General features: G+C 44.3%; 1 protein-coding gene across 3 annotated transcripts in view; it reads left to right on the top strand.

Moving 5' to 3' along the window:
- The window catches only part of LOC139018982 (membrane-spanning 4-domains subfamily A member 8-like), a 55,371-nt gene extending 32,286 nt beyond the window's left edge, over positions 1–23,085 (top strand). For 2 of the 3 annotated variants that reach the window (XM_070428093.1, XM_070428092.1), the window contains 7 exons: positions 6,077–6,146; positions 8,657–8,880; positions 12,879–12,998; positions 16,940–16,999; positions 18,266–18,394; positions 22,357–22,470; positions 22,643–23,085. In XM_070428093.1, coding sequence (XP_070284194.1) covers positions 8,662–8,880; positions 12,879–12,998; positions 16,940–16,999; positions 18,266–18,394; positions 22,357–22,470; positions 22,643–22,747 — 747 coding nt within the window. In that variant the 5' untranslated portion in view covers positions 6,077–6,146; positions 8,657–8,661 and the 3' untranslated portion in view covers positions 22,748–23,085. The remainder of the gene's footprint in view (positions 1–6,076; positions 6,147–8,656; positions 8,881–12,878; positions 12,999–16,939; positions 17,000–18,265; positions 18,395–22,356; positions 22,471–22,642) is intronic. The other variant, XM_070428095.1, reaches the window with a different exon arrangement.
- Positions 23,086–24,947: the final 1,862 nt, after the last annotated feature.

The raw sequence follows: 24,947 nt of genomic DNA, 5'->3' as shown, positions 1-24,947 counted from the left end.
TGCAAGTCCCAGCTGGTGGGCAGGGCCCTCCCAGCACAATCATAGCCAACGGCTGTGGTTGTAAGCTTGAACCTATGGTCCGAACACGTGGCTCCACGTGCCTTTGTACACCCAAAAGGTTGTCAGGTGATATGAAGCAGCATGAACCTACGTGTATTCCAGCGAGTGGAAAGAAAAAATTTCCTACAAGAGCCTGCAGAGTTTGTGCCACGCATGGAAAAAGGAGTGAATTTAGATACTTATGTAAATTTTGTTTGGTCCCTCTTCATAGAGGAAAATGTTTTACGCAGTACCATACGTTAAAAAAGTACTAGGAACTTTAATTGTTTAATTGTTTTTGTAAATAAAAATGTTATAATTATTGAAAAAAACACCTAAAGTGCATTATGATCTGTAGTTATGATGATTTAAATAACGTGTAGTTTGCCCAAAAACTTGCGGTCCCTGGCGTATGTCTTAGAGATTTCTATGCAGTATGCAATGTGTTAAGACCTAATTGGAGTCGGTGGTCTTATTCTCGCGAATGTTGGTCCACAACATCTGGAGGTCCCAGCGAGATACCCTGCGGTGGTGAGAGGTACCCCCCTAAGGGGCAGGAGGCTCTCCTACCTGTTTATGCTGGGAAGGCAGTAAGGATCTATTGAAAGACCTGCAGGAGGTAAGGAAAAGGCGCCTTGGGGTGAGATCTCAAAAAGGGGAGTCAGAAGGAGAGCTGGACACAGCACAATCTCCCGACTCCAGCTGATGGACACGACGGTGTCTGTGGCACCTGGTTAGTGCAACTCTAGGTTGCACGGGGTTGGTTTGTCTGGTCTTTGTTGTGTTGGTGTTTGTCAGGATGGGACAAGGGTTGTCTGCTTCTGTGTGCACCCCGCTGCAATGTTTTTTGAAAATATTTTCGGACTTCAAGGAGCGAGCTGCAGGTTCCGGGCAACCTTAGGTTGCATTTGTCTGGTATGTTTTGTCTTTGTTCTTTGTTGTCTTTGTCTTTGTCAAAATGGGTTAGGGTCAGTCATCTTTGTCAACCCCCTATCAGTCAGGCCCACTCCAAGTGAGTGGAAGGGGAGCTTGATCACCTCCCGGGGAAGCCATAGAGCTCCCTCAGGAATTGGGAATTAGTTAGGAATTGGGTGGATTGTTTAAACTCTGAGTGAATGTCTGGTGAAAGTGTGTGAGTGTGGAGAGAGGGGGCCTGCCCTCTCCTCTCCTTTATGTGGCTCCATGACTTCGGTTACGGGGTCCCAGTGGGCCCCAACCTTCGGTTCCACGATTCGTCATATGGCATAACGGTGACTCACCCCCACGTGGAGGTGACCAGGCCCGGGGTTTATATGGGTGCACCTTAGCTAAGACGAATCCCCTCCCTTATCTGTATCTTGCCACTGATCGTCATGGGGTTGGGACAAAGTAACTGCCTTGGCTGCTCATTAACTGGTCTGTGTGAAGTGAAAGCTACTTTGATTTATTCTGCTTTTCTGTTGATACGCTTGGCTGAACGTTTGGGCTGGACCCATAATGGTCTGCAAAAGTCTCTTGGCAGCTGCGAGAATTATTTTTCTCAGAGTCTTTTGCTCACTATTAAAGGGGAATCAGCCCACTTAGCTAATAAAAATTTCTGTCTATCAGTTGCTCTTACCTAGGTTGTAAATTTACTGTATTAAATTAAAGTTCTGGGGTAGATTTGAAGGTTATGATGTTAATACTTTTGATCTGCAGAAATTCTGTGAACGGGAGTGGCCCACTTTCCAGGTGGGATGGCCAAATTTAGGGACTTATGATTTAACCACTGCTTTTCAGGTTCACCATATTATCTACGGCCAGCCAGGTCACCCCTACCAAATTCCCTATATTCAAGTGTGGGTCGAAATTTTGACTGAAGAACCAAGGTGGTTAAAAGTTGTCAAAATAAGGAAAAAAAATTGAGACAGAGACAGACAGTACTCTTGGCTCCGGCCCAGAAGGACAAAACTCCCCCTGTCCTACAAGGTCCAAGTGAGGAGGCACTCCCCAGGGTCAGGCCTCCCCCGGAAACTCCCCCACCCTCCAGTCCGATGGTGGCTAAAGACCCTGACCCAGAACCCCTGCCTCCTCCACAGCTGGTTTCTTTTCCTCCGGAAACACCAGTCCAGGACCTGGCTCCATTCTCCCCTTCTCACACTAGGCAAGGGACAGCGTATGGAGACGGGGGGGGGGGGGGGGGGGGGGAGTCAGGGCAGAAGGGAGGAAACTTGTTCTGAGTCCGGATGGACAGCCTACATCTGACCAAGACAGATTAGAGGCTGTGTTTCCCTCCAGGCAACCTGACTGGAACCCCTGTAGTGACAGGGGAAAGGAGGCTCTCGATTGGTATCGCCAGACTCTATTGGGGGGCATCTGAGCTGCTGCTCGAAGACCCACAAACGTCTCTAAGGTGACAGAGACAGTCCAGGGTCTTAACCCTAATGCCCCGGAAAATCGGAGGGCTGTCAATGTTGCATTTGTTTCCCAGTCGACCCCAGATGTTAGAAAAAATTGCAGAAGTTAGAGGGCTTTAAGGGGAAATCAATCTCTGAGTTGGTTGAGGTGGCCCAGAAGGTTTTTAACAATCAGGGAGGACCCGACGGCAGGTTTAAACACCCGGATCGCGAAGGTCTTCCTGGCCATGAGTGAGGAAAAAGGCCCAAGGGGCCGGAGAGACAACAAGGGCAAAGAAAAGCCTCAAAGGGAGAAAAGGAGTCTGACCCAGGCTTGGGGAAAAATCAGTGTGCATTTTGCAGAAAGGAAGGACACTGGAAAAAGGGAGTGCCCTGAACGTGCGGGGGAACTGACTCCAGTGTTGGTGGAGGAGGTGGATTAGGGTTGTCAGGGCTCAGCTGGCCCCCGAGAGCCCAGGATAACCCTGACAGGGGGGGGGGGGGGGGCAAAAGGTGGACTTCATAGCACTCACTCAGGCCCTCTAATGGGAAAGGAAAAAAGAGTGAACATTTCAGCTTCCTGAAAACAGCCGCCTTGAACCCGACCACATTCCTCCCTGAGGAGGAGGCAGAGGCCCCTTTGCATGACTGCGAGGAGACACTGACTACCCTCACTTCCCTCTGCGAGAACCTTGTGGACCAGCCCCTGCAGAATTTGAATGAGACCCTCTACACGGACAGGAGCAGCTTCGTAGAGGAAGGTACCCGGTATGCGGGGGCAGTGGTAGTGGCATGAGGAGGAGCCAAGGGAAATCTACAATCTGCCAGGATTAGAAAGAAGCCCTGGTGAGCGCCCCAGCACTCACCCTGCCAGACCTACCCAGGGACTGCAGGGATATATCTCCTCACACTGCCCTTATGGGAGGACACGGGAGCCACCTTAAAGAGGACTCCTAACCTCAGGAGGAAAGGACATTAAAAATTCTCCTGAGATACTTAACCTCCTGGCAGCCATATAGGGGCCAAGGAAGTGGCTAAAAGACCAGTAGGGCCCCTACAAGTTCTCGTAGCCCTGCCAGAGCGAAGGCTCCCAGAGAAGCCTACTCATCTGCCAGAGGAGCAGAGGCTAGCTGAGAAACTAAGGACTCATGAATGAGAGGCTGGATGGATAATTCTGCCAGATGGGAGGCCTATAGTGTCAGAAGCCCTGGGGTGGACCATCGCTTCCCAGACCCACTAGAGTACCCACCTGGGGGGAATGAAGCTATCAGAACTACTGGGAAGAGAATTTTACATCCTAGGGCTCCAGAAAATATCCCAAGACTTGGCTAGAAGGTGCCAAGTGTGTGCCCGGGTAAATCAAGGGCCCCCTGTTGTGGCTGCGCTGGGGCAGCGATTTCAAGGTCAGAACCCCGAAGAACACTGGGAAGTGGACTTCACTGAGATACCAGGAGGACAAGGAGGGTATAAGTACCTGCTGGTTTTCATTGATACCTTCTCTGACTGGCCTGAGGCATACTCAACCAAGGTAGAGACAGCACAGGTAGTAGTTAGGAAACTCCTCACTGAAATTGTCCCCCAGTTTGGCCTACCACTATACATGGGGTCTGAAAATTGCCCGGGGTTATTCCCAAAGTTACACAATCCATAGTTAAGGCCCTGAGGGTTACCTGGAAATTGCATTATGTTTATAGACCACAAAGTTCTGGACAGGTAGAGAAGATGAATCAGACCTTAAAGGAAACATTAACTAAGTTAAAATTAGAGACTGGTGAAAACTGGGTAAGTCTCCTTCCTTTTGCTCTCCTACAAGGATTGACCCCTTTGAAATAATGTTTGGGTGACCACCACCATTGGTGCCCAAGTTGGGGGAGGAGGAGGTTGTCCGTCTCTCTACCCGTAATTTGCTTAAGTCTTTGAAGGCACTCCAGCAAGCTGCTACAACAGCCCAAAGGATTGTGAAGGAGGCTCACTGAGAGACTGAACAGCAGAGGAGCCCAGGGGACCAGAACTACCAAGAACTGGGCTGCCAGATCGACCAGGACCTGAGCACCTTGGAAAAGTCCATAGGGCAACTAGAGGAATCAGTAGGGTCACTGGCTGAAGTGGTTTTACAGAACAGGAGGGGCTTAGATTTATTATTCCTGAAGCAAGGGGGACTCTGCCTAGCCCTGGGAGAAGCTTGCTGTTTTTACACCAACCACTCGGGAGTGACCCGAGAAAGTTTAAACCAACTAAGAAAGAGATTGGCTGACAGAGCGAAGGCTCACAAGGCAGCAGGGAATTGATATGAGAACCTTTTCTCCTGGTCCCCCTGGCTGAGGACCCTCCTGTCAGCGGTGGCCAGACCCTTACTTTTGCTTATAGTAGGATTAATATTTGGGCCCTGTTTGCTGCGTTGCCTGCTCAATTTTATTCAGGACCGCATCCAGGCGGTCAAGCTTATGGTTTTGCACAGGCAATACTCGCAGCTAGTAGGTACTAGCGATGAATCCAGAGTCTGATTCATCCTAAAGACCAGTAGGGAATGTGATGGGCAGGCTTGCTTAGTACCATGTTTGGGAATAGAAATAGATATGTAATCTCTGTATAGCATAGGAAAATTTTTGTAACCAGAGTGTGTTTTGCTTTTAATTAACTTTGTACCCTATGTATCAGGAACTTGATGTTAATCTGTACTTCTTGGAGGCCCGGACATCCTCCAGCCAGATGTGACACCACACTGGTTTCCATTGAGCTTGTCAAAGAATAGATTGTGGTCAACACCCTTAAATAGGCTCTGAGAGAAAGGCTCGGGGCTGTAGCAGGGTGGGGCTCCCTGAGCGGAGGCACCTATTGCAGTCAATGGCAAGTTCAATAAATCCTCGCTTGCTGCTTAAGACCTAATTGGTGTTGGTGGTCTTATTCTCACGAATGTTGGTCCACAACAAGAGGAAGGGAGAGGGATAGAGAGCTAGAAACATCGATGAGAGAGAAACATCTACCAGCTGCCTCCTGCACACTCCCCACTGGAGATGTGCCCGCAACCAAGGTACATGCCCTTGACCAGAATCGAACCTGGGACCTTTCAGTCCGCAGGCCGATGCTCTACCCACTGAGCAAACCGGTTAGGGTGGGCAGGAAACTTTTGTCTTCAGTGGGTTTGGGTGCTAAGGTGAGCTTGGAATGCAGATGGAATGTAGGTGTGTGATCAGGTATCTTCAGGACAGTTTCAATTCCTTATATGGACTGACTCTTGGTGTCCAGCAAGCTTTTCTTGGTCTTTTGTTCTCCTGTGGCAGGAAGCTTACACTAAGGATTGCATTGCCCAGCAGTCCTAACAGAAACTACATGATGAAGGGTTCATGTTTCCCCCCTGAGAGCTTTGTTATTTTCTCTTACATGCAGCCATATACAGTACCCCTGAGTGCCCAGTTCATTTCTGTGTCTACCTGTCCAACAAGCACAATCCTTTATTCTCCACACCAATACCAGTAAACACTTATCCAATTGTACTGCATTTAATTGGTCACTTGTCATTCATAGGAAGTAAATGTGGGTGAGAAAACTGAGCTCTAGGGTGTTAGTGACACGCCCTGCCCCTAGGAGGACTTTGTTTTAGATCTTGCTAAACATATTTCCCAACTGAACCCAGTGTGATAGCTCTTTTGGAAACTTTGAACTAAGTGTTTTTTTCTTTCCAGGAATAATAGGTCGCCTACAACAAGCCCTGGGAAAGAGGAACAAGCGAGATTTAGCCACTGGCAGAACAAAGTGAGTATACTTAATCTAATGTTTCTACGGGTAGCTCAGGCATGCTGATAAGGTTTTCCTGCCAAATGAGACTTAGAATAACTGTGGGTGTGAGGATGAGCCCATGGCAGGGTTTATTGCACTAGCTTTTGAGGGTCTGCGCCAAAAAAAAGAGAAAGAAAAACAATTCAGTCTGGTTCCAGCCGTGGGCAAACTACGGCCTGCGGGCCGGATCCGGCCCGTTTGAAATGAATAAAAAAAAAAAAAAAAAAGACCGTACCCTTTTATGTAATGATGTTTACTTTGAATTTATATTAGTTCACACAAACACTCCATCCATGCTTTTGTTCCAGCCCTCCGGTCCAGTTTAAGAACCCATTGTGGCCCTCGAGTCAAAAAGTTTGCCCACCCCTGGGTTAGACACTTTGCTTTCAGCCTTGTCAGATGCTGATCAGGGACCCCAGCCATGCCAGACTTCTGACCTACACAGACATGAGCTAAAAAATGGAGTCTGTTTGAAGCTGCTAAATTTATAATTTCTAATACAAAGTGCTTTCCTTTAAGAAAAATCATGAAGACTTTGCAGCCAGAGAGATTGTTCAAAGTCTCTGATTCATAGGACCCTAAATTAGAAATAATGAAACCTCTATCTTTAGTTCCCTTCTCTATAAAACAAGATTAGTACTGTATTTATTATCTCCCCCACAGAGTTATTATAAAAATTAGAGACCATGTGTATAAAGATCTGTGAGAGCAGCTTAGAAACAAACTACAGTGAAGGTGACATGATACCAAGTTACTTACCAGATACTCAGGGGTAGCTGTTACAATTATAACTTATAAACACTGTCACTGTTGTTTAAGAACTTAAAACCTTATAGAGAGACATCCATGGGGGTAAAGTATTTTAATAAATATATGTATATTGGTTTATGGCATTGAGGAGAAAGGACAAGTAGTGTCTGAAGAATAGTAAAATAGGTTAAAAATCCAACCTGATAAAATGCCTCAAAGAATGCACTCTCTCAGATGGGAGACTCAGGTCTGCATGGTAAGGCATTTTAGAATGTTCTACACCTGAGAGCCCTACCAACATGGCCAGTCATCAGAGTTGCCAACTTCTTGAGTATTTCTGAGGATGTATCATCCTGTCTTCAAATGTATTTGTTATGCTACCCTTATGGAATTCTGTGAGTCATCACCTTTATCGAAGATTTATTTAGAAGTTGCTTTTCGATATGTTACTACAACTCACTTACTCTAACTTTTTCTCTAAATTTCCCGCATGAAACCTAAGAGTTCTAAATCCAAGTCAAATGTACCATGGAATAAGCAAATTAAATTTAACTTACTTTGTGTCTCTAAAAAAATAAAAGAAAGAAATTTTAAAAACAAAACTAAAATTCACAAGTGACCTAGAACACTGAGCAGCATGAACCCTCCAGTGAATATACTCAGCCCTGGCAATGGGCTTCCTTGGAGGATAAGGATCTCCATTTAATGAATATTTATATGACTGGGAACTAGGGAACTCGTGTCCACTCTCCCAGCCTCAGTTTCCTTTTTCAGTAATTGAGAGATTTAGACACACTGTTCTCCAGGGGACTCTCCAGCTCTGCAATGTTGAAGTACCACTATGTGCACAAAACGCCCCACTAGGTATGATGAGAGATACAAAAGTGAGAAGGACACAGCCCTGCCCTCCGTAGTTCTTATCCACTTTGGGCCTCAGTTTTCTCACCTGGAAAACTGACCAGAGAGGATTCAGGATGTATTTGTAAAGCAGTGGCTGTGTATGTGCCCTCTAACTGCTATCTAATATCTCTGAAACAATAAACTCATAGGAAGTTTCGATACTCAAATGAGTTAATGGAAGCAAAAGTCCTTTTTCAATGTAAACATTAGTGCATATGTGAGGGATGATTTTACTGCATTTATATTTTAACTAGAAGCCCGATGCACGAAATTAGTGCAAGAGCAGGCTTTCCTTCCCCCGGCTGCCAGCACCGGCTTCCCTCTGGTACCTGGGACCTGGGCATCCCTCTGGCCACTGGCAGGCACCCGGGACCTGGGCTTCCCTTGTAGCCCCGGCTTTGTCTGGAAGGTCACAGCAAGGGTTCAGGAATCTGGAGAAGGGCTGCGCATAAATGAATAGAGACTAAACAAGAAATATAAATTTGGAAGGCATTTTGGGGGAGCCAGATGGAGGCCGCACCCTCTAGTGAAGTGGGCTCCCTGAATGTCCGGACCCATGGCTTTTTATTCACACATTTTGCCCTTTAGCAAAGCAGATATACATATCAAAAGTACGGCTTGGCAAACAGGAAAGGATTATCAGGTGAGGGGAAATGCCCTCAGCTGTTGGGCAGCAGGAAATAATATGCAGATCTTCAGCCCTGCTGAAGTTGTCCATCAGCCTTCTGATGAACTTCTAACATTTATTATGCTAACTACTATACTTAGCCTCCAGCAGCAAGGATGTCTGGAAGGACATCCAGTCTAATGAGCATATTACACTTTTATTATTATAGATATCATGAATTTGATGACTTCAGCAGGCTCCACAGCCAATTCTGTGATTATGATGGCACCCCACCAAGGGTATCCTGTGAACCCTGGAAGCATGTCTCAGGTGCCCCAATATCCACTCAACCAACCCCAAGTCCACCAAATTCCTGGGAACCCACATGGTTCGGAGCCGCCTGTGCCTATGCAACCTGCCCAGAGGTCCTTAAAAGAGGGCAAAGTTTTAGGGGTAAGTGAATTTCACACTGTGTTCACTGGCCACATGGCTGGAGTCGGGTGGGAGGAGGTTTGGAAATACAGAAACTCCAAAGCCAGCAAGTGGGGCTGGAGCTGACCCAGCCTTGCCAAATTCAGGTCCATTAAGAAGCTCAGCTCTACAGCATCACCAAGGTCTCCGTGTGGGACCTTGTACTATCTATCTTGGGTATTTTAGGAAAGAGAAAAGCAACAAAGAAATAGTAAATTGGAATGTTGGTCCTGTTGCCAGAATCCATCTTGACTCATGTGGCCTCTGAAAGAAAGTGAGTCCAGAGAGCTAGAACGTGGATTCTAAACCCAATGTACTTGAATGGAATCTTTCTCCAATGGGAACAAAATAAGAGCTCACAATGATTTTCCCCCACAAAGGCTGTCCTGGGTGGGACAAGAGAAATCCCACTACATTACATGGGTAAATGAATACATGCATGGATTCTGATTCAGGCTGTCCAGGTTCAGATCCTAGCTTCACCCCCATATACTGCTCATAACAATGTCAATCAATACAACCTGTATGGAAGGCTTTCTGTATCTGCCAAATTTTAAAATACACAATAATTCCATTTCTGAGACTTGTTTTATTGATATGTCTGTACACATAAGAAATATGACAAGTGTGAGGTTATTTATTGCAGCATGGTTTGTGATAGTGAAACTGGCCCAAATGACCCTCAGGGTCTTTTGCCTCTGCTGTGAAGCCAAATACATGACACCGTTGCTGATGAAAGGAAAGTGATTTATTTAGGTGCTGACTAATGAGAAGATGGCAGGCTCATGCCTTAGCAACCATCTTAATGTCTCAGGGTAGGCAAAAGGCTTTTTTTAGGGGGATCATGGAAAAAGGGGCATTAAGGAATGCTGCTGACATTAGTTTTACATTTGAGCTCTCATGTGGGTTCGATGCTCTCTTTCATGTCTGTCAGCATCTGGTATTTTTTCTCTCTGAGTTTTATTTCTGGGGACAGGCTATTGCAGGCCTGGCCCGACATCGGCATCTATTACACAATTATGGTAGAGGCCAGTGAAAAGGGGAATTGGAACTGCTTTTGCCTGTGACATGCTTAAATATGAAATTATTAATATTTTAGGCTATAAGTTTTATTAGTATACTAGAGGCCTAGTGCACAAAAATTTGTGCACTCGGGGGGGAGGGGGGGTCCCTCAGCCCGGCCTGTGCCCTCTCGAAGTCTGGGACCCCTCGGGGGATGACCACCTGCTGGCTTAGGCCCGCTCCCCAGGGGATTAGGTCTAAGATGGCAATCAGACATCCCTCTGGCAACCCGGCAGCCCTTGGGGGATGTCCACTTGCCAGAGGGGAGCAGGCCTAAACTGCAGTTGGACATCCTTAGCGCTGCTGAGGAGGCAGGAGAGGCTCCTACCACCACAGCTGTACTGGCAGCCATCAGCCTGGCGTGTGGCTGAGCAGAGCTTCTCCCATGTGAGAGCGCCCTGACCACCAGAGGGCAGCTCCTGCATTGAGCGTCTGCCCCCTGGTGGTCAGTGTGTGTCATAGTGACCAGTCATTCCCAGTCCTTCTGCTGTTAGGGTCAGTTTGCATATTACCCTTTTACTATATAGGATAGAGGCCTGGTTCACAGGTGGGTGCTGGCTGGTTTGCCCTGAAGGGTGTCCCGGATCAGGATGGGGGTCTTGCTTGGGTACCTGGCCAGCCTGGATGAGGGGATTATGGCTGTTTGCAGCTGCTCACACCCCCTTCAGGGTGGGGGTCCCCACTGGGGTGCCTGGCCAGTCTGAGTGAAGGGCTGAGGGCCATTTTCAGGCTGGCAGGTGACTGAAGCTCCCAACCTCTCCTTTTTTTCTTTTTTTTTTAAAAAATTCTGGGATTTATTTACCTTCTATGGCTGTCACTGGAACTGAGAGCCGGCTTTAGTTCTGAGGCTCAGCTCCAGCTCTGAGACCTCGGCTGCTGAAAGCAGGTATCTGGGTTTGTTTGGTTTCTATAATTGCAACATTGTTTCTTGGAGTGCAGCTCAGAGGCCAGCAGCGGCAGGCGGGGAACCTTGGCTTCCTCCATCACTGGAGCAAGCAAGCCTCCTGTTTGCTTCAGCTGCCTGGCTGCCGGCTGCCATCTTGGTTGGCAGTTAATTTACATATTGCCCTGATTAGCCAATGGGAAGTGTGTCGGAGGTACGGTTAATTACCATGTTTGTCTATTATTAGATAGGATTCTTTTAATCTTTGATTAGTCAATTAGACGTGAGGTTTTTTTTTAATATCCTGTACCCTGTTATAATAGGAAAAGAATGGGGATAACTGAAATATTTATTAATATAACACTGGTTAAATCAATATGTTATATGTCTAAAGAATGAAATGTGATGGAGCTATAAAAAGGATGCTTTTTACCCTGCCAGTGTGGCTCAGTTGGTTGATCATCATGCCATGTACTCAGTGGTTGCCAGCTCTATTCCCAGTCAGGGTACATGCCTGGTGGCAGACTCTATCTCCAGTAGGAGGCAACTGATCAATGTTTCTTTCCCATCAGTAGTTCTCTCTCAATTTCTCCCTCTCCCTTCCTCTCTCTCGGAAATCAATGATAGCATATTTTAAATACAATATATATATATAATTTAATAAAAATAAACCTCCCTAGTTTTTTGAGTAATGATATGGACATACCTCCAAGCTATATCATTAATGAGAAAAAGAATTTGGGGCAGACATTTTTGTATGATTTTCTAATATTTGTGCAAATTTAATGAAATAATATATTTGTATTTTCTGTTATGTTTGTACTATATACACATATTTATCATTTGGGCAAGAATCTATAATAGTTTCCTAGAGCTGCTATAACAAAGTACTAATAACCAGGGGTCTTAGAACACAAGAAATTTAATGTCTTAGTTCAGAAGTTTGTGATCATAGTATCCATGAGGCCATGCTCCTTCTGAAGGCTCTAGGGGTGGATCTATTCCAGGCCAGTCTCCCAGCTTCCAGTAGGTCCTTGGCTGGCAGCATAACTCCCATCTTGGCATTCTCCTGGGTGCGCATGTTTTTCTTCATATGGTATTCCTTTGGAAAGATAACAGTCATAGGGGCCACCCTATTCCAGTATATCTCATATTATCTAATTGCATCGGCAGCAATCCTATTTCCAAATGAGATCCCATTCAAAGTCACTGGAGGTTTTAACTTCAATATATTAATATGAGCCCTGGCCAGAGTTGTTCAGTGGTTAGAGTGTAGGCATGTGCACCAAAGGGTTGCAGGTTTGTCTCACAGTAAAGGTCAGGTACCTGGGTTGCAGGTTCAGTACCCAGCCCCAGCCGGTCACGAGTGGCAGGCAGGCAATTGATGTGTCTCTCTCATATCAGTGTTTCTCTCTCTTACTCTTTATCTCTCTCTGTCTTCCATCATCCCTTCAGTTAATTCTCTCTAAAAATCAATGAAAAAAATATCCTCAGATGAAGATTAACAAATAGAGATATATAAATTTGATGAGAGAAAGAAGACACAATTCAATCTAAAATAATATTCCAAAGAAATAAAAGATGAGCACAAAGACTCATCTACAAAGATGTTTATTGCAGTGTTGTTTATAATATGAAAACATATTATACCTGCCCAATATCTTTGGTCTTAATCCTCCACAGATCATCCACATAATGGAATGTGGGCAGCCCTTAAAAAACATATGTTTAAAGAATACTTAATGCCCTAGGGACATTTTCATAATGAAATATTAAGTTAAATATGCAGAGCCTTTTTGTATTATCAGTGTGTATATTTAAAAAATAATGGAAGGTTATGCACCAAAATATAAGTGATTGTTTTCTTTGAGTGGGGGGGCAATTATGGGAAGTATTATTTCATTAGTACATTTTAAATATGACTTTATTGACCAAGAGAACAAAATATTTATTAAAATAAAAAGGAGGCCCAAGAGTGCAGGGGTTAAGATCTGGCCTCAGAAACTAAGGCCTCTGCTTTTGGCTCCCCTGACAGGCTATCCAGATCCTGATCGGCCTGATACACATTGGCCTTGGCAGTGTCATAGGCATGGTTCTCTGGTACTACGCCGCTGTCTCATTCTACGGAGGCTATCCCTTCTGGGGAGGCATCTTGGTAAGTAATGTAAGTGGCCCTGCAAGTGAGTTCCAGAAAGTGCCAACACACTGGCAAGTTGTGTACTTTGCTGCATGCGTTTTTCAGCCAAGAGAGCACGCGGGCTGTGAAGTCAGCTCAGGCCTTGTTCACCAAGAACTTTAGTTCATGTGGAAAACCAGAACAAATACCGCAGACTCGGTGGCTAAACAACAGACATTTATTATCTCATAGTTCTGGATGCTGGAAGTCCAAGATCAAGGTGTGGGCAGGGTTGTTTCTCCTGAGGCCTCTCTCTTTGGAATGTAGATGGCCATCTTCTTCCCTGTGTCTTCACATGGTTTTCCCTCTGTATGTGTCTGTGTTCAGATCTCTTCTTATTAGAATACCACTCTAATTGTTTTAGGGCCCACCCATATGACCTCATTTAACCTTAATCATCTTTCTTTATTTTTTCAATGAAATTTTATTGGGGTGACATTGGTCAACATGAACATATAGGTTTCATGTGTGAATTTCTAAGTTATAAAATCTGTATATAGCCCTATGTGCCCACCACCCAAAGGCAAATCTTCTCCTGTCACCTCATATTAGGACCCCCTATTCCCCCAACTCCCCTTCCTCTGGCAACCATGACACTGTTGTTTTTGTTAATAAGTTTCAATTTTATATTCCACATATGAGTGAAATAATATGGTTTTTAGCTTTTTCTGTCTGACTTATTTTACTTAGCATAATGTTCTCAAGGTCCATCCATGTTCTTGTAAATGACTCTATTTCATCCTTTCTTATGGCTGAGTACTAATCACCTTCTTAAAGGTCCTATCTTCAAATACAGATGCTCTTTAACTTACGATGGGGCTACATCCCCAAAAACCCATCATAAATTGAAAATATCCCGAGTCAAAATGCATTAAGTACTACACTGTAGAGAATGGGTTGTTTAGGCTCGTGATTGTGTGGCTGACAGGGAGCTGAGGCTGGCTGCTTCTGTCCAGCATCACCAGAGAGTATCTTAGCACATAGCACTCATCCAGGAAAAGATCAAAATTCAAAATCCAAAGAACAGTTTCTATTGAATGCATATCATTTCACACCACTGTAAAGTCAAAAAAATCATAAGGCAAAGCATAGTGAGTCTGGAAACGTCTATACAGTCACATTTGGAGGTCCTAGAGTTTTGGACTTCAAAAGATGGATTATGAGGAGACAAAATTCAGTTCATATATCAAGTGACAGTCCTGCAAGGTGCCATTGCCCCAAAGCAGGCAGCTTCCCAATTAGCCCACCTCAGAGGTTAGGAAACCTTTTCCTAGTTCATTAGCCAAGCGCTCAAACGCTATTGGACTCAGGCTCAGAGCTGGTGCTCCAGGAGAAAAACGTTTCCATCAAGGGTTAAGAGTGGCTGCCTAGCCACAGAACAGACAGTAAGCAGTGGGCACTCAACCTGGAGTCCTCTGATGGGCTCAGAGTCCACCTTGCTGCAAAATATTTGGTATATTAGATGTTATTTATTTATTTATTTTTCTGGAAAAGTCCACAGTTTTTATTACATTTTCAGGGTGATCTGGAACCTCTTTAAAGTGAAGAACCAAAAGTCCTTTCTCTTTCCAATGTATTGCCTTTATGATTGTTTTCCACTCTTCTTAGTGTCTTCCCTCTTCCACACTGCGTGCACACACACACACACACACAAACACATACACACACACACACACACACAGGCAATTCAGTCTCTCTCCCACCAACCACGTCTGTCTCTACCTGCCAAAACACAATTTTTCTCTCAAATCACATATCTGTGACCCAAGGCAACTTTTCTCCAAATAGCAAAACTCCAGAGTAACCTGGACATCAGCCAAGTCACCATACACCATGAGATTTAAATAAAAATAGCCCAGAGTCATCCACCACACACACACACACACACACACACACACACACACACACACACACACAACATCTGCAAATGGCAGGGCTTAGGTTCTTGGGAGCATTTTTATCTGAGCACCTGCTCTGTCTTGTTCTCATCTTCTGAGGCTGAGGTCTTCTTTCTGTTCAGCACAGACCCAGACTTGGAACTCAGCCAACCACAGACACCTGTGTGTATAACAGACTTCTGTGTAGTTTGGGGAAATGGAGAAGACTAACACCACAGTGACAAAACAGTTCCTGTTGAGTGTTAGATTCTCTTAAGGCATCTCAAAGGCCTCGGTGGCCATCTTCCCTTCCACCAGGTTGCTTAGGTCCCATCAGCCCTCATGACACTACCCTCCCTTCTTCCTGCAGGGCACTTTTGCTCTGTGTTGCCTTACTGACTCTAGAACTATCTATTTCCTAAAGATCATATGGTCCTCCTCCAAACCAAAGACCCTCTCTTTAGGCACCTTAAGAGGACCAGCATGGACACCAGAAGTCCAGTCTTCTGTTTCCTTCCTTTCCTACAAAGTCTGTAGAAATAGAAGCACATAAAATTGAGACTCATTTTCCCACTTATAGGAAAAATGGCATTCCTCTTAGAAGGCACAGTTGGCTAGAGTAAGTTTTCATTGTGAATATCCATTTCCATTCTAAGCCACCTGCATCTACCCTGAGGCGGAATGAGTGCAGGATGAGGGTTACGAACATGAGATCTGGGGTCAAATACTTGAATTTGATTCCCAGATATACTATTTGCTGAATGCTCTTGGGTGAGTTACTCAAAATCTCTAAGCCTCAGTCCACCCCTCTATAAAATAGGAATAATAATGGTGCTTGATGGGGCATTATGCAGTTAAGTAATCCAAAGGTAAAAACAGTTCATGTAGGGCTGAGCAAAGCTTCCATTAAATCATAGCTGATACCCTCTCAAACCCTCACTGACAGCAGAGAATCCCATCAGCCACTATGCCTGCAGAACATCAGTGTCGAAATAAATACAAACATCCTTGCACCCTGTAGCCCTCATAGTTGATGTACTACATTGCAGAGATGCAACATTCTTTGGAGTAACTAACAGGGGTCCTCAAGCTACGGCCCGAGGGCCACATGCAAATACAAATATTGTATTTGTTCCCTTTTTGTTTTTTTACTTCAAAATAAGATATGTGCAGTGTGCATAGGAATTTGTTCATAGTTGTTTTTTTTTAAACTATAGTCCGGCCCTCCAACGGTCTGAGGAACAGTGAACTGGCCCCTGTTTAAAAAGTTTGAGGACCCCTGAACTAAAAGATACATTGGGCTGATATCTCAAAGCAGTGAAAATGTGGGAACCCCTTCCATCTTCCTTCCAGAGTGCCCATGCCTGAGTGAATCATTTTAGGAGGCCAACAATATGTGCCTGTGGGAAAATAAAAGGCAAGAAAAGAAGTAATTGTATTGAGTATCTACTATGTACAGAATCTACCATGGGCAAGATACGCCAAATGTTAGAAGCAAGGGACAAATTATCTCATGATAATAACACTTAGGAAGACATATAGTCTTCCTCATTTTTTGAAGAGGAAATATACACTAAGAAAAATTTATTAACTTACACAAGATCACATGAGTTTCAAGTTAGAGTTTAAAAACTGGTATACTGGATTCTAAAATATATATTTATCCCTAGTCACTGCCCTGTGGTACAAAATCACCTTCCTTCCTTCCTTCCTCCCTCCCTCCTCCCTCCCTCCTCCCTACCTCCTCCCTCCTCCCTCCCTCCCTTCGCCTTCCCTTCTCCCTCCCTCCTCCCTCCCTCCCTTCCTTCCTTCCTTCCTTCCTTCCTTCCTTCCTTCCTTCCTTCCTTCCTTCCTCCCTCCCTTCCTTCCTTCCTTCTTTCTGCCCTCCTTCCTTCCTTCATTTATTTTCCCCAAGTTGAGTAGGAGATCCCAGCAGAGGATCCTAGCATGTGTGAGAGAATATATGTGTGACCAGAAGCATGGAGCCTGAAGGTGGGTCTCTGACAACTGACCTCTTTCTAAAATCCCTCTCTTCTGCATAAGTTCATCATTTCAGGATCCCTCTCAGTGGCATCAGAACAGCAACCAAGATCTTCTTGCCTGGTAAGTCCCATCCTGAGACAGACTCTCTGAACCATGGACTCTTAGGAGAGACACACAGCAGGGGAAAGAAACTCACACATAATGTCTCCTTCATCCTTGCACCTACTTATAACCAGACATAGGGCCCTGACACGCATGCTCACTCATACTCACAAGCCCACATGAACCTGGACAGAGTCACAAATGGGAAAGAGTCCAGAAGATTCAGTAGAAGGAAGGGTAGCATCAGGGTGTGGAGAGATAGAGAGAATAACTTTCCTAAGAGGATCTTACAAGGGGAGGCAAAAAACAACCAGGGGTGCTAGGCTGCCCTCCAGCAGAGCAGGCACTGACTGCCTGCAGCACACAGAGCCCAGTGCCAGACATTCCTACAGGGAAGCCAGGGGAGGCTCAGGCAGCAGCTTCCCAAAGGAATCCTTCCTAACAAGTTCTGTCAATTAACATGGGCAAAGTTTGCTGGCCCCAAGTATTGGACCAAGAGAGTACCTTTGTTTCTCTCACAAGCTGGTTATCTAGAGAAAGACCCCAGCATGGCCTGGTCCCACAACAGATGAAATCTATTTAAAAACTCCATAGGGAAGATCAATTCTGGGCATGTCATTTTGCACATGGACCAGAATCATGGAGCTTCAGAGCCGGTCACATACCAAAACACTTTGGTTGAGTCTTCTTGCCATGTCCTGTGGGATAAATGAGTCCAGTGATTCCTAAACATTATTCTTGGGGATACTTGTTCCACGAGATACTTTATGAAATGGTTAGATAACTTGGGAGGGATCTCTATTTAGTAGTCTCTTCTCCAGTGGATCCATATTCCTTCTTAAAGGCTTTGAGAAGTCCTGCACAAAAGACCTAACTTTGTGCAACCCAGGTGGTGTTGTTTTTTAATATATTTTATTGATTTTTTTTTACAGAGAGGGATAGAGAGTTAGAAACATCAATGAGAGAGAAACATCAACCAGCTGCCTCCTGCACACCTGCTGCTGGTGATGTACCCGCAACCAAGGTACATGCTCTTGACCGGAATCGAACCTGGGACCCTTCAGTCTGTAGGCCAACGCTCTATCCACTGAGCCAAACTGGTTAGGGCAACCCAGGTGTTTTCAAAGTTAATTTACCACCAAACCTATTTTGCACAAGATACCTCTTTACTTGCCTCACATCTAGGGTTCCAGGAATTCACATTATAAAGTATTTGCTGAATCTCTGCTCATCTCAGCTATAATTGTTTTCCTCTCTCATACTGACCCTGTGTGTCTTCTTTAGCTGAAAGGTAGCATGGGCTTGAGTATCGTCAGTGCAATCTTCTCTATGGTTGGAATCATGCTCCTCATCACAGATATGGCTATCAACCCCTCATGTAGGTTCAGGTACTCCTTTGATTGCATTAAAGCGGTAAGTATCCCTCTTGACCAATGCTCCTCTGGGTTCCAATGTAGCTTTCTTTAGGGCTTTTATAAGTCCCTGACCTATAGCTTTATTGCTGTTACACTAAGCATGTGACCTTTCTTAATCTTGTTTCCATCTTTATAAAACAGTACCTACATTTTGCCATTGTTGGGAGAATTAAATGCAGTTATACAGAAAATACATCAGTGCCCACCAACCTGCTCATCTTCCTGCCCATTACTGTGGACAAAAGGGTCAGCAAAGGTGTTCAGAAAAAAGGATATAGTGTGAACATTTAAGGTTTTTCAGGCCATCTGATCTCTGTTGCAAGTACTCAACCCAATGTGAAAGCAGCCATAGAAATGCATAGGCGAATGAGCGTTCCCATATATAAACCCATGCTGTCAAATAGAAATCTAATGTAAGCCACGTGAGTGATTTTACATTTTTTAGTCTCCAAATTAAAGAGAGAAAAAAATGTAAAATTAAATTCAATAATACATTTAGTTAACCCAAAAAATACAAAACATAATTTCAATATTTAATCTGTGTAAAAAATTATTCATTCAATATTTTGCATTTTGGGTGCCACATCTTAGAAATCTAGTGTGTATTTAGTGTGTATTTTGCATTTACAACACATCTCAAGTCCCCAGAGGACACTTTGCTAACAGATGGGAAAGCGCAGCTGTTAGATGAGCCTCATGTAAACTCAATGTCTCTCTCTGCACAGCAGCCCTGTCCTCTCCTCCCATTAAAGTTATCACTCCATGTGCTTCTCCCCTCTCTCTGGCTCCCACCTCTCTTCTGCATCACTGTCTGATTTGCTACAGCTTTTCCATCAGCATTGAACACACTTTTGTTTCTTTCGTCTTTAAACCCAAACTAACCTTCTCTTGGTTACTTCAGATACCACTCCATTTCTCTGACTCTCTCTGCAGAAAATTCCTTAAGAATTGTTTACCTTACAGACTTCAGTTCTCTCCTCTCATAATCTCTCTTTAACCCACACTAGCCATACTTTCAGCCTCAATTCTCCAAAAATTTCCTCTATTCAAGGGCCCAATCATTCCTCCTCTTTGGTGGACTTCCTGTTGGGTTCCAGGCCCTGCAGCTGGTGTTCCTGCACCCTTACTGGTTGCTCTCTTCTCTGTCCCTTTTGCTGGTTCTTATCTTTCACCCTACTTCTCACACTCAGTCCTCAATCTTCTTCTGTTTCTCTCTCTACTCCCTGCCTTGGCAGTTTCATCCAGCCTGGTGACTTGAAACACTTTCTCTATGACAATGACTCCAAATGCCTAGGTTCCCACAAATCATCTCTCACAAACTCCAGTCTCTAGTATCCATTTGTTCGCTCACCATCTAATATTTGGATTTTAACATATCCAAATCTCCTATCCATATTTTACTTCCCAAACTTTCTTGCAGGTTGCCTTTTTCAGGTTGATGGCAACTGCATCCTTCCAGTCACTCAGGACAAACCTTAGTGAAATCATTAACTTACTCTGACTCTGCCTCCAGCACCTCTGAGCCAACTCCACAGGGAAACCTGCTGATTTCACCTTTAAAGTGCATCCAGAATCCAGCCATTTTCACCAGTTTCTCAGTCACCACAGTGGCTGGAGCCACCACCCCTGACTTCTTCTTCTTCTTTTTTTAAATATATTTTATTGGTTTTTTTACAGAGAGGAAGGGAGAGGGATAGAGAGTTAGAAACATTGATGAGAGAAAAACATTGATCAGCTGTCTCCTGCCCATCCCCAACTGGGATGTGCCCACAACCAAGGTACATGCCCTTGATCGGAATCGAACCTGGGACCCTTCAGTCCGCAGGCTGACACTCCATCCACTGAGCCAAACCGGATACCCCTGACTTCTAATCTCAGTTCTGCCAATGCCTGATCTTGGAAAGAGATATCTTCCAGCTGGTGCACCCACACACTTCTGGCTTCAGTCCAGAAGAAGGAGGGCTGGACTTCAACATTGCTTAGCAAAAGATGAACGAAGGGTGCTCCAAGGTCTCAACAAGCATGAATTAATACTCACCAAATAATAACTATCTAAACTGCTTGAGGAACCCTTCTCCCTCATGGAAGGGTGTTTTCATTTTTCAAACACTGTTGAAAAACAATACTATATTAGTTTCAAGTATACAGTGTAATGATTAGACACACATATTTGATGAGGTAACTACATTCCCTATACTGTACTCTAATTTACCTCTCTGTGACTGTTTTTATACCTCCCTATTTGTTATTCTTAATACTTTTCACTTTTTTCACTTATCCTCCCAACTCTCCTCCCATTAGAAAGCTTTCTTTATAAAAGAACTAGAGGCCCCTGTGCATGAATTCGTGCACAAGTGGGGTCCCTTGGCCTGGCCAGCGATCGGGCTGATCGGGGCCATTTCATCCTGTCCTGATCGGGGTTGATGGGGGCCAGCTGGATGGGGAGGGGCCGTGGGAGTGATCCAGGGAGTATCTGGCCCTCTCGCCCAGTCCCGATTGGCTGGATCCCAGCAGCAAGCTAACCTACTGGTTGGAGTTTCTGCCCCCTGGTGGTCAGTGCTCCAACCAGGGTCATAGCAACTCATCGAGCAGTCAACTGATTGGTTGGACACTTAGCATATTACTCTATTATTATATAGGATGTTGTTAAAAAAAAAACATTTGAAAAGGACCAGCATCATTTGTAAAGGCCCCTCCACCCTAAGCTTCTGTGATTCCATTACTCAGACATCACCATCCTGCTGTTCCCCCTGCCTGAACACATGTCCAAACCCACATCACTGGATCTTCTACTGAGAATGAAACTGTCTCTCCTCAGTGCCCTGAGGCACTACTATTGGCTCTTTTATAGCTCTTACCGTGTCTGGTTTAAATTATAACTATCTATATCTGTATATTCATCCATCACTAGATTATGCCTCTCAGGATGCTTTCTTAGCCTTTCATAGCAAACATATGTTTAATAAGTGCTTGCTAAATCAAGAGGTAAGAGGATAAAAGTGCTTAAGAGGGGTCTCTCCATGAGAGAGGATTCTCTGAGCAGCCAGCTATCACCAATGCTATTTTTAAAATCATAATTAACAAACATTTGTTTGATTCCTACCATGTGCCATGCACTTTCACTTCCATATGTATTTCCTCTTGTAATTGGAATCCAGATGTTATTGGGATCATTCATCTCTTGTCCTTGGATTCTACCCAAACTCTCTCCCCAGATACAGTAAGAGACCTCATTTTATGAACATTGTTGGTGAACAAGGGAAGGGCTTAGATGTGTCCTGGTGCTCACGTGAAATCCACTACTGCTGAATTAGTTCTATTTGGGGATCCTTTTATTGACTGTTTTCTTAAGTTAAAGACAGTCCCAATTATTTCTCTCCACAAAATGCCATGGTCAGAAGCCAGGAAGGTTGTTTTAGTAGCTGACTTTCTCTAAAGGTTCGGAGGGATGGTGGAGGTAACTACTGATGCCTGGAGGTTAGACATCCCTGCTTTGTAATGTGTTAATTTCTCACAAGATGCCTTTTTTTCTGTAGGCCCTACCATCCCTTCATTTTGCTCAGTCCCGTCTTTCTCCTCTATCCATCTCTCTTTGTTCTCTGAGGACTGTCCATACTCCCAAATTTCTCTTTGCTTCCTACACAGAACAGTTTCACTGCCTTAACTCCAAATACCATACTTAGGTTTCGTGCCCTGTACCCAAAACAAGTCATCAAGGTATTTCCCTAAACAATGACTATTCTTTTCCTTAGAACAAAACAGGTAGTAAGTGTTAAAATAACTCTTTTACAAACACACTTGACCCTCAAAATCCTGGTGAGATCATTTCTCCATGAGGCTGAGATGAGGTTAGAGGTCTTTCTCAAAGCCCTAGCCATGGTCCATTGCAGAGCCATGCTCTGAGCCAGACCTCACACTCCCGGGCAGCCCTCATGACATCCGTGTTCCTCCTGGTTTCAGGGCCCTGGAATAGTTTCTTCTGCCGTGCTGTTCGTCTTTAGCCTCCTGGAGTTCTGCATTGCCTGCACATCTGCCCATTTTGACTGCAAACTGCTCAGCTATTTACATACCAATGTGAGTGTGTATGATCCTCAGTTGGTGGAAAGATGCTCTAACGCGTGTGGGGACTAGAGAAGTTTTCAGGCTTCCCCTTCTTGCCCAGGCACATGGGGAATCCCAGAATATCTAAAGCCTTTGCGCAATTGTGGTTTTGACTAACGCACTTCCACATACCTGTCTTTTTCAGAGAACTGTGGTCTTTCAAACCGTCTATGTGACAAACCCAGTGGCCAATCCAGAACCAGTGAACTCTCCACCATCTTATTCCAGTGAGATCCAGGACTTCAAATAAGCCAAAGGTTCTAGAAGCATATTTCACTGGAACCAAAAGAACTCCCTTTCTGGGCTTCTGAAACTCAGCTTCTTCCTCCCCTGACAAACTAAGGAAAATGTCTTTCCAGCTGTTGGCACCCTGTACTTCATTCACTTCAGCTTGGTTATTCATGCTGTTCTGCCATTTAAAAGGAGGCAGAACTTTAAAGTGGATTTGAGCACCTGTGGGAAGTCCAGTGCACATATCCATGTGCTTACCTGTGTGAGCTTATGAGCTAGTGAAACAAATGTCTAGACAACCCCAGCTTCATTCTCCCAATCATTCACTCACTGAATAAAAGTGCACTGAGCATTTGATATGTTCACAACTCTATTCATGGCAGGAAGAGGGTGAACATGGAACATGCAAAGTCCTTGACTTCAAGGAACTTCTGCCTCACAAGAGAAGAAGAACATGCAAGCAGTTTTCTCTAACATAAGGCAGAATGTGGGGATGTGTAGAGAGAGATCAGAGAGGGAAATTATTTATTCTGGCAATGATTGGAAAAGCAGAGAACAAGCTTGGTTGAGGAAGCAGCATTTGTTGGGGGCATTAAAGGAGAGTAGGTGGTTTTTATTTTGGTTTTTAAGTGCAATATTATACCATTATTTTGAGAAGACTTTTGGAGAGAATCATCCACTGACATTATTATGCTTTTTATATGCTGTTGCCACCGATGCAATAGTACTCAAGAACAAACGTTGTCTTAGGATATCTTCCAAAGTTATGAGGCTATTATATCTGTATTTACCAAAGGATCAAAACTCATTCAAAGAGAAATAGCTGTCTATAACTTCTAGATGTATGCACTTTCAATTTAAATATTGTTACCCATGAGGGTCAATTGGCTCCGTAAAGTTTATGTGCCAGCAGATTATAGAAATAATCTGTAAATTCCAGGTGCCATCAAGTTTTCCTTTGCTGCACAGCCTGGCAATGACTTATTATTATTATTATTATTAAATACAGACATGTTTTTACTCTTGTAAATATTTTTAGGCTCTGACTTTACCTAAGAAGTTTCCTCTCAATGGCTTGATGTTCAGAGTTCTGTCTCTCTCAGCATCTGTATCTTCTCTGACCTTTGGATGCCCATCAGCCAGTCAGGAATAACTGAGATTCCAAAACCTACAGTGTGTTTTCTAGAACTTAGTGGATCTTGGGAAATGACAGACAACAAAAAAATGTCAGTTGGAGCATGTTCTATTCTGATTTAGACCAGCCCTCCACTTCTTTGTTTTGTAAGCTGAGCCCAATGTTAGTACACTGAGCTCCCCATCATGGGCTGACTTGTTTGGAGCAGTTTTAGAAGGCTGGATGGTCAGAGTAAGTCTGGTCCTCTCTCCTTCTTTGTTGTTGCCTCTCATTGCCCCATCGGATTTGACATCTTCTCACTCCACAGATCTCCAGTCCTCCAAGTTGATCCTACACTCTCTTCTCAGAGCCTCCTTCCTGACTTATCTGACCTCCGAGTTAACATAAACACTCCAGATATGTCTCACCTCCTACATGTGCATCACCTCACATGGAAAGCATCTTCTAACACACCTGGTGCTTCTCCAGAGAGGGATACCTTCCACCTGCCCTGCTGAAATCACAATGGGGCTAGTTTGAAAAGAGTTTCTTTCTTATCCTACTACCTACTCTATTAGTTCTGTGTGCTAGGCCCATCATCCCAGAGGGTTCCTTCCTCAACCTGGAGTGACAGCTCACTGCCTTCAGCAGGTAATAAAATTGTGTACTTGCCCTGCACTGTCCCACAATCCATCTGTCTGAACACCTCCATTCACTCCCATTTTCTTCAGATCAATGACACATAAAAGGTGGAAGAGACTTTGGAGACCTATGGATTGATGGAAATGCACAGTTTCCATTCATGGAGGACAAAAATATTCCCAAGATTAGCAAACCTCTTTTATGACCATTTCTTTTTGCAGTATATTCTGATACCCCATTGCTTTTTGAAGGTGATGGTACCCAAGATTATATTAAGATCATCACGTGAACATATGTCTCAACCTATGGCGGGATCTCTCTTGGTGCATACATTTTCTGGAATATTTTTCGTTTCTCCTTCCTATGTCATTAAAAAGGGGATTGATACTATATTTGCCTGGGTTAATTATGAAAATACTCATATTCTCTACTTCCACTTCTGTACTTTGCCTTGATGTGCCTA

The sequence above is a fragment of the Myotis yumanensis genome, unplaced genomic scaffold, assembly GCF_028538775.1.
Source record: "Myotis yumanensis isolate MYYU_CA2020_CCGP unplaced genomic scaffold, mMyoYum1.0.hap1 SCAF_10, whole genome shotgun sequence".
Classification (NCBI taxonomy): Eukaryota; Metazoa; Chordata; class Mammalia; order Chiroptera; family Vespertilionidae; genus Myotis; species Myotis yumanensis.
Note: the sequence above shows the minus strand (reverse complement) of the source record. Positions and strands in the feature narration are given on the sequence as shown.